The sequence below is a fragment of the Castor canadensis genome, chromosome 11 (genome assembly GCF_047511655.1).
Source record: "Castor canadensis chromosome 11, mCasCan1.hap1v2, whole genome shotgun sequence".
In the NCBI taxonomy this organism is placed as follows: domain Eukaryota; kingdom Metazoa; phylum Chordata; class Mammalia; order Rodentia; family Castoridae; genus Castor; species Castor canadensis.
The window spans coordinates 129,833,096-129,846,352 of record NC_133396.1 but is presented as its reverse complement, the minus strand read 5'-3'; the positions used below and the strand labels follow the sequence as shown (position 1 = coordinate 129,846,352).

The following is a 13,257-nucleotide window of genomic DNA, read 5'->3' as shown; positions in this document are numbered from 1 at the left end:
CCCACAGCCTGAAGGGTGTACTCCTTTGACCCTCACCTCCCTCAATGACAAGGCTCCCTTCCTCCACAGCATCTTCCCTTGTTAGTCCTTCCCCATGGCCAAGGCACTCAGGGCAGGTGACAGGGGGCACAACCTGAGAGTTTAAGTCTGACTTTCCATCTCCCGCAACCTGAGAGGGAACTGCACCCATTTTAAAGTTCCCACCTAAAGTACCCATTCACAGCACACACCCATCTACAGAACCCAAGTTCGGACACTTCAGATATCACAATGCCTTCTCACTGTCATTTTTTTTTTTAAAAGAACAAATGTCAACAATGAGACTTTTATTAGAGATTTTTTTCCCCCATGCTACGGATAGAACCCAGAGCTTCACACATGCTAGCTCTACCATTGAGCTCATCCTCTCCACTGGATAATAGTTTTTAAAACTAGCTTCTGAGCTGGGCATCATGGTGCAAGACTGTAACCCTAACACTGGGGAGGATGAGGCAGGGCTAGCCCAGGAAAGGAGGCAGCACTGGGGAGGGCAGTTAGTGAGATACGGGGATGAAGCTATGCTCCACCACTGACTACCCAGCGGGCTCTAAAGGAAGCAACTTGGTCTCTCTTAGCCCCAGTTTCCTCATCTGAAATGAGGGGGTAATACAGGTTGAGCCTCCTGAGTCCAAAAATCTGAAATCTGAAACTTTTTGAGCTCTGACATGACACCATAAGTGGACAATTCTGCACCTTACTCATGTGCTAGATAGCTGACAGTCAAAACCCAGGAGCACTGACATTCTTGAAGGCCTGGAGCTGTGGCTCAGTCGCAGAGAGCATGTGCTTAGCAGGTGCAAGGTCCTGGGTTCCACACCCAGCACTAAAACCCAACAAACCAACAAATTATTATATGAAATGACTTTCAGCCCATGTATATAATTGCATCCCATCCCCAAGATAGCTCATTATGAATACAGAAATACCCCAAAATGCCCAAAAATCGGAGATCTAAAACACTTCTGGTCCCAAACATTTCAAATAAGGGGTACTCACCATGTAATAGGTGCCTTACAGGGTTACTGTGAGGTTTGACTTGATGCATGTGAAGAATTAAGGGAATTATAAATATTAATAAATGGTGGACATCTCACCTTTGTCCCTCTCATGTCTCAAGACAAACCAATGAGTGTCAGCCAACATCACTGACTTTGCTTCTGATTTCCAGGCGTCTCTCTGGGAACCATCTCTCACACATCCCCGGACAAGCATTCTCTGGTCTCTACAGCCTGAAAATCCTGTAAGTAAAGGTCAACCCCATTTTTCCTTAAAGGCGCAACACAGAATTGCGGTTGAACCGAAGCTCTGTAACCTGAGTCTTAGTTTGGTCCTAATTTGTTTCTCATTTCCTTATCTCCTCTTTTAATTTCACTTGTTATTTTCATTTCCTTGCTTTGCTCTTGTCTGTAAAAACTTTATGATCTGTAAACAAGCATTTAATTGTGCCTGATGTGTATGGCAACCCTGGACGGAAAAAGGGCATCTCAGTTTACTTGTCTTGTCCTGTGAAGAATGACCATCAGTTAGAGACCAGGTGCTCCCAGTTCAGACCCAGGTGCTCCCTGTGGCCTCCCTGGCCAGTGAGGCCTAAGGCTGTCTCTGCAGAGTCCAAATGGAGCTTCAGTCCATCTTTCTTCTTGAAGTGCAACCTTAGTTTCTATGCCTCCGGCCCCAAGTCCATTCCCACTGTGAGCACATCTCCCTCTTCAGACGCGGATGCCTCCTGCTAGTCCATTCTTTAAAGCAAAAGAAAGTGAGGGCTACAGAGGACCTGCTGATATTCTACCTCACCATCGAACTAGAGGCCCATTTTAAAGAAGAGAAGACTAAACTACCATCTCCTCTCATCCCAATTCATGACTCTCCTTGTCTCAACTAAGATGGCCATCCCCACGGCCCTTATGGTGGATGAGGGTGGAAGGAGATGGGAGGGCATGGATGCCCAGAGTTCAAAGGAGAGATTCTTGGAGAAGTCATCACTGCAGGGACTAGTTCAGGAAGAAAACAAGAATCTTGGGGGCTGATCCTTAAACAATAGAATGAACATTTGGGGGCTTTCCTAAAGTGATGGTGCGTTCCCCAGCTCTGTTGCTCAGTCCTGACTATACTTGTGGTCTTCTTTGTACAGCTGAACTAGCTGTTGACTGCACAAGAACATCTGGCTGAGGAAATAAGAAGGGACTGAAGTCCAGTTCTGTGCCGTGTCCTGGGGCTGCATCCACCCAGAAAGAGTCTTATCTTTTTCTAATTTTCTCAGAATGGCTTGTGGACTAGCAGTGGCCCTACTCCCTTAGTCCATGACCTTCAGGCTACCAGACAGTCAACATCTAAGCTCGTTCTCCTTTTCCCATGTTGTTGGTCCCACTTCTGGCCCCAAACCCCTCTCCCCATCTGCCTCTCATGTGATTCCCAGGTTGCTGTGACTTCATCCTTCCTTCACTCTGCTTTGCCAGGAGTCCCTCCTGTGTCTGCCCCATCCTCAGTGTCCTTGTCTCCCCCTCCTTCTCCTCTCTGTGTCAGACCTGGCTCTCCCTCTCTCTGCCCCTCTGCTCCCTGCCTGTCACTTCTCCTATTCCCTCTCTGTCTTGCTCCCCATAAACACTGCTGCCCTAGGGGGCCAGGGAGGCATCCTGCACCAGACACACGGTACAGGCGGCCTGTTTGGTGGCATGTCTGTGCCCAGTGGCAGGCTCAGACCTGTAGCCGGATTAGAGAGCAAGGTTGTGTTTGGGCCTTCAGAAGATGTGAGACTCACGTCCCGTTCCTAAGACTCCGGCTTAGAGATGAGCCTTCTCTTTCTTCTCTGCGTGCATTAGGCAATAAATCAAAGCCTGGGAGAAACCGCAGGCCACCCGCCCCCTTCCCACTAGTGGCGCCTGGGCAGAGTGAGCAGAGCAACCCAGAGAAGCCTCCCCTTTGCCAGTAACCCCACTTTGCCCACCATAGTCTCTTCACGGCAGCCCTCTGCTGCCAGAGGGCAGTGGGTGGGCTGGGGGCTCCATCCCCCACTCCCAGTGCTTCAGAGCAGGACAGCACATGCATCTGAGTACAACGTCCCTTCCCTTGTTGCAGGTCCTTGCGTTGCTTACTTTTCGGACCTGCAAGAGAAATAAAACAGGAGAGCATGCCACTGACATGAGTCTTCTTTTGGCGGGAGACCATCGCTCTCCTCAGCCTTCTCTGTGCCCAGGACCCTTCTCTGAGTTATGTCTTCCTTTGTCTGAGGCCTGGCTGTGCCTGGGGACACCTCTCCTCCTTCTTGTCCTCCTATAGGCAAAGGATGAAATAAAGGGGTCACCTCTCTGACTCTTTCCTGAGAGACTGTAGCCAAGACCCTCTCTTGTGTCCCACTGCTACACTCCTGCCCTGACCACCTCCTCTATGGGCTCTGGCCAGGCACAGATGGAGAGAGCCACCCTGCAAGGAGTTTCCAGCCTCTCTGGCACTCCCGTCTGTCCCGCAGAGCTGCGAAGGCTATGCTCACCACTGGAATGGCTTCCTAATGGAAGCCATTGCTCCTCCTGCTCAGACCCATAGTACAATGCCTGAACCTCTGAGGGTCTTCCCTGGGGACCTTTGCAGGGCACAGGGACAGCTGTGGGCAGAGCTTCAGCATCCTGACCCCCCAACCTGAGGGTGCATGTGTGTGTCTTTGGGCCCCTGGGTGTTTCTTTATCTACATTGTCCCCAGCCTGTCTTCTCTCATCGACTGCTTTCTCCAGAGTTGCCCTCTCAGACAGAGAGCTAGGCCTGGCCTTGGTCCTCTCCCTGCCTTGGCAGGCCAGCCAGGGCCTGTGGCCTCTCTGTGTCATGACAGTGAGGCCCTTTCTACATTGGCTCTTGTTGGGCCTTGGTTGCCTCTCATCTGACCCAGATATGGGCCATAGGCTGGCAGTTCAAGGATTTGCCTCCCCTTGCTCCTTCTAGGAGACTGGATAGGAGGTTTCCCCAATTGCCTGCTCTTAGGCAGAGCCAGGAACCCCTGGAGTCTGTGACTGAGAATTCCTGGCTTGTGCCATCTTGGTAAAGTAAAAGGCTCTTGAAGAGTAGTTCATTGTTCCCCTGTGGGGCCATCATGGCTGAAGCCCTGGCAGGAGGCTACAGAGGACCAGGAAGGAGTGACTATTTCTCAGGCCCAATACCAAGGAATGTCCCTGTGTACCCTTTAACACAGCCCTCCTTCTTCACACTGTATGGAGCCATCTCAGGTGGACACTGACTATTTCTCTTTAACAGGCTGACAGCAGCCATACCTGGACCAGAAGTCACTGGGAATTGCTGGGCTCTGCCAGCCTTGCCAGCCTGTCTCATGAGAGGAAGCTGCCCAGAGCCCAGCAACATCCTTTGAGCCATTTCTGTACCTGCTGCCTTCGTCCTTTCAAGGGACTGGATGTCAGGAAGAGGTGTCATGTGCAGCAGGAAGACTTGAGGCCAGACTCAAGGCCTTACCAGAATAGCTGTCAGGGGGACCTTTAGATTTCCTTTCTCTGAGATGCAGAGTTTTCTCATCATTAAAATAGGAGAGTTGAGGGTAGGTGTGTAGCTCAGAGATAGAGTGCTTGCTTAGTATGCACAAGTCCCTTGGTTACATCCCAGCACCCCCCAAAGAAACTTAAGACAAAAATGCCATGTACAGAAGTCCCAATACATAAAACAGATGAATCAGTAGCGCCAGCCATTGGCATAAGAGCCTCTTTCCATACTAGAGACCGTAGCTTTTCCTGTTCTCTGTGTCCAGGTCCATTCTCTGAGCTGCGCCTTCAAGTCCCTGAGGGACGCTCTGCTTCCCTCTCACCCTCCTAGAAGTAAAGGATGAAATAAAGGGGGGGGGGCGTGTTTCTCTCTCTGACCCTTTTGTAAGAGACTGTAGCTAATTAGTGCAGAGGATGGGTGGGCTCCAGGCTCTGCTTCTCCCACCCATCCAATAATCCTAAAACATCTCCACAGAACCAAGGGAAGGGCCTTTGGAAACCACTGGTGGGTCCGCCTCTCTGTTACCTTCTGGCTATGGAGCTCATGGGTCTTGCCCCCCAGCCCCATGCCTCTTTGGTCAGAGAGACATGTCCTGTGCAGGCTTCATGTGTATGAGCAGGGAAGGGGGCCAAGGATAGACTTCTTCTGGATGCATTGCTATTTAGAGTCCCCTGGGAGCCTGTAAACCAGCGATGTCTAATGTTCCTCCCCCAGAGACTCTGACCCAGAGCTTTCAGTGGGCTGTTTCAGGCCTGAATATTTCCCAGGTGATTCTAGCATCCAGTCAAGACTGAGACTGCTGGATTTAATCCACTCTGCTTCGCCAGGCAGGAGCAGGTCAGCAAGAGAGGGAGGGAATGTGAGCACAAAAGCCTAGAACAGGACTTGGATCCTGGTCCCAACTCTGCCATTGATTTCCTTTGTAACTCAAGGCAAGTCACCTCCCTCTCTGAGTCTCCATTTCCTCATTCTGGAAAACAAAGGGCTTCTCCCTTTCAACGGTTCTTCACCCTTATGACCCAACTGCTTCAATAAAGGAAGGATGGCTGGGAACAAAAAGAGGAGCAGGTCAGGGCCAAAGCCAATGGCCATGCTGAACCAGAGATCTTTCTAGATCTCTCTGGGGTAGGAGGGTCTTAGGAGGTGATGCAGGTGGAAGTGCATTGGAGATGGGGCTCACCTGTGCAGTGACTAGATGTAGCCTCCAGACCGTTGGAGGGACGGGGTCCTGTGAGGAGGCACGAGCAGCCTGTGACTCCCTGCTTCCTCACCATCATTTTTCCCTGTATCCTTGCTCCAAGTATGCTGAGGTGTCTGTGAAAGAATGTAGACAGTCTACTGAGGTCAGAGTGAAGAACTGCTCACCTGTTAGAAGTCAGGATGGCTGGAAGGATGGAAGTGGCAAAGCAGGACAGAGGAATTAGAAGACTCTCTTTCAGTATACTCTTAACCTCTCCCCTGAGCATGGGCTTCCCAGGTTCCCAAGGAGCTCCAGGGTTCTTCCTGTGGAGCCGTCCTGGGGTCTTGTGGCAGGGGCCCAGTTCCAGGAGGGCAGCCTAGTGAGGAGATCATTTCCTCTGGTTGGCACACTACTTCTTCATGTGGGATTATGTGAGATTGAATCGTTGGATGCTACAACTAAAGGAAGTTTTACCCATCTTTTGCAAGTCTCTTCCTTTGAAAGTTGAGGGAATTGTGGCCCAGAGAGGTTGAGTGACTTATTCAAGTGAACCACAGACAGTAATAACACTAATGCTCTCAGCCAGGGTGTCAGGAGCTTTTCTGTGTGTGACTGCTCTAAGTGCTTTACGGGGGCCATTTTATTTGGTCAGTGCATGAGATCAGCCTCCTTATCACCAATTCATGGGTGAGGAAACTAAGGCCCTTGGAGTTTTAGTACCTGTCACACAGCTGCAGAAGGTAGAAGTTCGGATGCAGAGCTGGGCTTCTGATGTCAGAGCCTCCACATAGGACACTGTAGTTTAGAAGGTAGAGAAGCACAGGTTTAAATTCCACCCATGAAGCAAAATGCTGTCATTGGAAAGGTCCCTCTTATACTATGTTGAGGCTGGACTAGATGGGCCAGGAGGCTAGGAGACCTTCAGGATCACAGTGTGCAGGAAAGGGGCTGCACCCTGCAGGACTCAGAGCCTTGGGTTCTGTTCCACCCTGCAACTTGGCCACCCGCCCCCAGTCTACCTTTGTTCTCTCTCCTTCACCTTTGCTTCCACATGGGGTTCCTCTTACCCCCTCCCTGCTCTGTGCCCACAGAGGGCCTAGCAGCCTGTTCTCATGGTACCACTTTGGTAAACTTTGGTTTACATTGGGATTTTCTCATATCCACATAAGAGGAGGTCAGGGTAAATATCAGGTGTAACTCTGACCGAGTCACATAGAAGGCAATTGATAACTATCAGGCTTGTCACCTTACCTCTCAGCATTTATTTTCTGACCCCTGTGGTCACCTTGCCATTTGAGATGTGCTGTGTAGTGTCCAGACTAGGGATCCCAACACTCTGGGTCCAAACCCCAACCCTGTCACTTACCAGCCATGTGACCTCAAAACAAGGATAAGCATAATCCCTCCTGGTGGAGCTGCCACAGGACAAGTTTAGGTGAATACCTGCAAAACCCCAAGAGTGGGGTTGGCACATGAGTTGTTGCTGTCACTACACTGAAGGTCAGGGAAGGAGTACTTTTCCTGAAGTTTGGCATCACCTGGGTGATCTTAGGAAAGGTTAGAACTCTTTCAACTTCAGCCTCCCCCTCTGAGTGATGGTCAACAATACTGTCACTGTAGAGGGAAAAATGAAGCCCTCAGTGCTACCAGGCACATAGTAGGGACTCACTGGGCGCTCATCCCTTCCCTCTAGCATGGCTAGCTGGTGAGGCAAGCCTGTCAGTGCATATGGCTCTGGCCTGGACAAGGTGCTTGCAGCAGTCTGGGAGCAGGGGCTCCCTTGCTCTCCTGCCTCCCTCGATATTTCTCAAGTTTCCACGTGCCCCTTTTCTCCTTATTCTGGATCTATCGCCTAGGGGTAAAGGATGTCCAGCTGGCAACTGCTACCTAAGGACATTCCTCCTCTTTCTATACTCAGTATCTCCCTTAGGGCCAGGCACCTTGCTCAGGACTGCCTCAGGGCCCCCTCCGATGCGTGGAGTCCACTGATGTCAGGTGCCCTCTGGAGAGGCACCCCAATCCCCTGTTCCTTCCCTTCCATGAGCTCTCAGGTCCCCAATGGACTCCAGGGCTCCTGTCTATGGAGCCATCCTGAGGCCAGTTCCAGGAGGGTAGCCTAGTGAATGGACTATCACTGGTTGGCGTTTCATTTCTTTGTGCTTATAATGGATTGGGTCACTATAATTGGCAGATGTGTTGCTCTTGGGTGCCATAAATTCTTCCATAGACAAGGACTCCAAGAAGGCATGTTTTTCTGGGGCTCTGATACCCATGACAGCCTTACCTTCATCTATGTCCTCCCTTTCCACAAAGAAACCATTAGCCTCTCAGCTGAATGGACAGGGAAACTGAAGTGGTGGTGGTGGTGGTGGTGGTGATTCTGCCTGCTACAGCAGAATCTCCTATCTTCTGATTTACCCTGCTTCCCAAACCATCTCTCCCCTTTCTCTTCAACATCTTTCTCATTCCTGTCTCATCCTAGAAGGCTCTCTGGGACAACTTCCCCCCATGGGCCTCTCACCTCTCTGTACCCCCACCAACAGGGCAGGGGGCTGTATCTGCCCTCTGTGGGATCTGGAGCTGGGGCAAGAGGAAGGGGTCTAGCTTGGGGAAGGGACTCAAGGGAGGATCTCCTCCTTGGAACATATGCCTATGGTCCCTACAGCCTTTCTCTCCCCTTCAGGATGCTGCAGAACAACCAGCTAGGAGGGATCCCTGCGGAGGCGCTGTGGGAGCTGCCCAGCCTGCAGTCACTGTGAGTCACTGAGGGCCAGCCTGGGAGTCACCAGCTTCCTGGGCCTGAGTCACAGCCAGGCCCCCTGCCTCGGCTCCCCCTTCTCCTGCAGGCCCCTCTCCCACTCCCTTTTCCAGTCAACCAGGCTTTTGGCATTGGTTTCTCCAGGGTGCCTTATTGTTGTCAGAGTGTGTGTGTGTATGCGTGTGTGTGTGTGTGTGTGTGTGTGTACTTGGGTGTGTGTTTTGGGGAAGCAGGCCTCCCCTGGAGGCTGTGGGAATGGGACCTCCCTAGGTAGGGCCACCAGGGCAGCAGTCCTGAGGCCACTGGCATTATGCCATGAGAGCCGGTAGTGCAGGGTGGAGACGGCCGCCCCAAAGAAGCGTCAGGAAGGGGCTGCCTCCATCTAGCCTGTTCTTGCCCCAGGGTTCTGTGGGGGGAGGGGAGGCCAGGCTCAGACACCCACTTCCCTAACTGGGAGGGGAACTGTGATCCTGGACTCAGGGGCCACCTATGACAGATCCAGCTCCCCGAGGAGATCTGTGGCAGGTGCTGGGTTTCATTCACACGTTGCACAGCACAGGGCTGGGAACATGGCAGGCGTCTCATACTTGTCTGTGAAACCCAACTGAATTTTCAGGTACATCTATATCTGCTGGGGATGAATGGATATTTGTGAGAAATCAAAGTTGGAGCACAAGACATGGCCTTTAGCCAGTGGGGGAAACTGAGGCACATGTAGTGTACAGGACAAGGGCTGGGGGTCCTGCTGCAGCCCTGCCCAATGCATGGATGTGGAAGTCAGAAAACCCTAAACTGTCTTGTCTTCCTCAAGTGGAAGGAGGAAAGAGGAGGCAAAGGTGGCTTTTTTCTCCATGGCTGACAGACGTTCAGGCTCCATTCTACCATTAAATATAGAGACCCAGCAGTGGGGGCCCTGACTAGCTAGCTGTGTTATACCTGCCATGGGTAGAGCTTTCCTTCCCTACAGTTGTCCTGGGCATCCCCTCCCTTCCTGCCCTGGGTCTGTACCCCAATGTCCTCCCTCCAGCTGCCTGAGTGGCCCCAGTAGCAGAGCCTACCTTTCCTCATTCTCTCATCTTTCCACCCACCATCCCAGCACGTCTAGGCCTTGGACCCTAGCCACTTCTCTCCTTCCATCCAGCCTCACCATTGGGTAGGGCCAGGCAACCAGTGTGCCCCAGGAGACGATGGTCAGGAGATGAAAAGCCAGGAAAGTCCGTGCTTGCTCCTCACTGGCAGACAGACTAAACATTTGCTTAGGACTCCAGCAAAGAGCTGGGGCAGCCAAAAATAAGAGGTGTGTGTGTAGGGGGGGGATTTGACATTTCATCCAAAGTATCAAAGAGGACTTCATAGGGAAAAAACTGGGCTCTCACTGAACTTCTTTATGCTTATTTTAAGGTTGTCTTTAATTTTTTTTAAATATGACTCACACCTTTTGCTTAAGGTTTCTGAAGGTCTTGCTTTCAGTGTAGGTTCAGTGTAGGTTTGGACAGGCAGTTTCTCCCAATGCTTTCTGGGAAGTGCACAGCTGCCTAGCTTGGAAAAGTAGATAATTAACCCACCCCAGCCCTGGGCTTACTCTCTGCTGCTCAGAACATGAGGCAGGTGGGGAAATTTTGCCTGTGAGAAGAGCACCAGACTACAAGACAGGAAACCTGACTTTAGGTCTTGGCTCTGACCCTAACTGTCATGTCTTGTACCTTCTGTGCTTCCATTTCTCCACCCTCCAAGCGAGGGTCATTATCTTCCCTGTCCACCTCCCAGGGTTGTCATGAAGATGGCATAGCTGACACATGTGAGAGGGATTTGCAAAGCAGCACCACACAGCCATGTGGTGATTCTGTTGTAGCATTCATCTAACTGACCATTGAGCCATTTATTTCACAAGTATTTTTGAGGTTTGACTGGGGCAGTAGAACCTCTTGAAGGACTGGGAAATGTCAATCAGTGAAGATGACATTGCAGGCAGAGGTAAGAAGGAATCCAGTGAGCTCTAGAGAACTTGCAAGGAAGGAGGCGGGCTGAACTCTGTGTGTGTTGGGGTCTGGGAAGAGAAGTGATGGAGAAAGATCTGGAATTAGCAATAATCCCTGAGGGGTAGGCAGGAATCCTTGTTAAGGTAAGGCAGTGGGGAGCCTTAGAAGGATTTTCAGCAGGAGAGCAATGTGATAGAGTTTGGCTCACTGAAACAACCCTCTGACAGCAGTGATGGAGGGCAGCCTGGGTCAGGGAGCTAGGGAAATGGCCCCTGAACCCAGAAAGCACGACAGTGGTGGAAGGAAAGGTAGGGACAGCAGCAAACAGAAATGTTGTTGGGCTCTAGATGTATCAAGAAGCTGTGCCTCGAATTAGACTCCCTGGGTGCAAACGTTGGTTCTTCTCCTACCCTTGGCAGCATAATGGAGGTGGTGCTGGAATTCATGTTTCTCAGCGTGGTGTGAAATGAGTTAGTGTACGGAAGAGACTTAGAACAGTGCCAGTTGTTGGCACTGCTTTGGTTATTATTATTATTCGTAGTATTGGCCAGATGTAGGAGTAGAGAGAAAGGAGAAGTCAAGTTAAAACTCAGTTCTCTGACTTTGACACTGGGGTAGGAGACTCTGGTCACCAATAGCCTAGCACCTGGGAAGAGCTCATGTAGACTAGGTCAGGTGAGTATAAAGACAAAGTGAACCTCAGAGGGTGACCAAGCATCCCAGACAAAGTGGAAGGTTGGTCACTCTGCCTGCTGGACACTGGACACTAGTATGCAAGCATGTGTGTGTGTGTGTGTGTGTGTGTGTGAGACAGAGTGGGTGCACAGTCCAGCTCAAGGATTCTGTATAGCAGGCATTACATCCTGACCTTTTGGAAGCTGGGGGGAGCTCAAGGAGAGACCATGAGACCTCAAAGTGAGGTGAGGTGCTGCCTCACCTATTCCAAGCCCCTCCATTTTAATGACAGTAAAAGCAGGCTCAAGTTGCCAGGCTGAAAGGAGAAGCAGGAGCCAAGGACAGTGTTTGGAGCACCCTCTGTGCCAACTCTGCAGAGACGTATGTGCACCATCTGGCTTTCTCCTCGCAAACCCCTCTTTAAGAACTGTCCTCTCTGTTACCAAGTGAGGAGACAGAGGCAGACAAATTCAGGAGCTCTCCGAGGTCAGAGCTGGTGAGGGGGAGGGCCTATCCCCAGGTATTGGCATCCAAAGGCTGTGAAGGAGGCCACCTTTTGATGGCCAACATCAGGGAACCCTCCTGCTTCCCTGCTTCCTGTTAGAAGTCAATTGATCAAGGAGACAGTCTGGGCTTCTCCAGGGTTGGGCTGTACTCCCTGGAGCAGGCCAGGTACATCTGGAGAAGGCTGTTCTTTGCACCAGAAGGAAGGGTCCCTGCACACACTCTTGTGGGCATTTTTGGAGCCTGGGGGAAGGCTCAGCCCTGTGTTCCTACCTCTATCAGCTAGAACCACACAAAGTTAGGTGTGGGGCCTCTGGAATGGGGCTGGGGTAGGGAATGATGCAACAGCTGGCCTGGCATTCCAGGCCCCAGGTACTGAGTCAGACGTGGTACAGGAACTGTTTGGCTTGGCACCTGGGCTGGCGGAGCCCAGCTACTCAGCACTACCCCCCACCCCCACCCCATGCACTTGCTTCCTCCCCTACCAATGTGAGAGGAGGAGGGCTACGCCAGACCTGTCACGCCAGGCCTGAGCCCAGGCCAAGAGAAACCACGGGAAGTCAGTGGAGCCTGGGGGAAAATAGAAACTGGGTGGGGGTGAGGCAGCACGCAGAGAACCACGCTCACAAGGAGCTGGGCGCCTGGCTAGGCTGGAGCCTGGAAGCTCCAGCTGAGTGTCCCAGGAGCACAGTCGGAAAAGCACAGTGGCAGGAATAAAGGGGAGAAAACAGAAAAACAACCCAGTCCTGGACACCCTAGGGGAGAAACGCTTAATTACAAAGGACAGTTGCATGAAACTGGCCAACCCTGTGGGGAGCAGGGGAAATTCATCAAGAGCAATGCCAGATTCCAAACTGAAGCCCAAGTTAGAAGCACCCCAACCCCTGAGGATCCAGCCAGCCAATCTAAAACACCCTGGCTGCCTGCCTAGGAAGAGGTGGGGAACCTAGTGAGTGGGTGGGTGCCTGCAGCTGTGCTCATGAGCATGGGGGAACTGCTGGGGACGTGGGGTGGCTCACTTAGCATCTTTCAATATGCTAAGTGTGTTGTGTGTCTCATTTAATCCTGAAAACCCTGCAAGGGAGTTTTTATTAAATTGATTTTATAGGGAGGGCAACTAAAGCCAGAGATGATAAGTAACTTCCTTGAAGTCACATACCTAGGAGTGGAAATGGAATTTTGGTTAGCTCTGCCTCCAAAGTACCATGCTTATAACCTCTGCCCTCTTATACCTCTCCAAAGTTGTAATGCTTTAGGATCTTGAGACTTGGGGTCAAGTACTGACTTTATCACTAATTAGCTGTGAGGCAAGTTATCTTCCATCTTTGGATTGAAGCTCCTCTGCATCTCTTTGGATTGAGGGGAGGGTCAAGAGGGATGATTGGCAGTCAGGTGTCTCGAGAGAATGTCATGCCACACAGATGCAAGAACTTCCTGATAGGGTTACAGGCACTGCTCTGGGATCGCTAGTGACTTCTGTGTACTTGCTGTCTTTGGGCCTCAATTTCTCTCTCTGTGAAATGGAAAGCAATCCTTCATGAACCATGACCCTCCCAGTCTCCTGGGAATGCTGCAAAGTTGGATGAGGAGGAAGGACTGAGTGTCTCCAGGAGAAAGTAGTTGGGCCAAGCTGTTTTATGTCAGGGGTC

General features: G+C 51.3%; 1 protein-coding gene across 3 annotated transcripts in view; it reads left to right on the top strand.

Moving 5' to 3' along the window:
- The window catches only part of Lgr6 (leucine rich repeat containing G protein-coupled receptor 6), a 115,166-nt gene that overhangs the window by 30,476 nt on the left and 71,433 nt on the right, over positions 1-13,257 (top strand). For all 3 annotated transcript variants that reach the window (XM_074048635.1, XM_074048638.1, XM_074048634.1), the window contains exons 3-4: positions 1,208-1,279; positions 8,376-8,447. In XM_074048635.1, the coding sequence (XP_073904736.1) occupies positions 1,208-1,279; positions 8,376-8,447 (144 nt within the window). The remainder of the gene's footprint in view (positions 1-1,207; positions 1,280-8,375; positions 8,448-13,257) is intronic.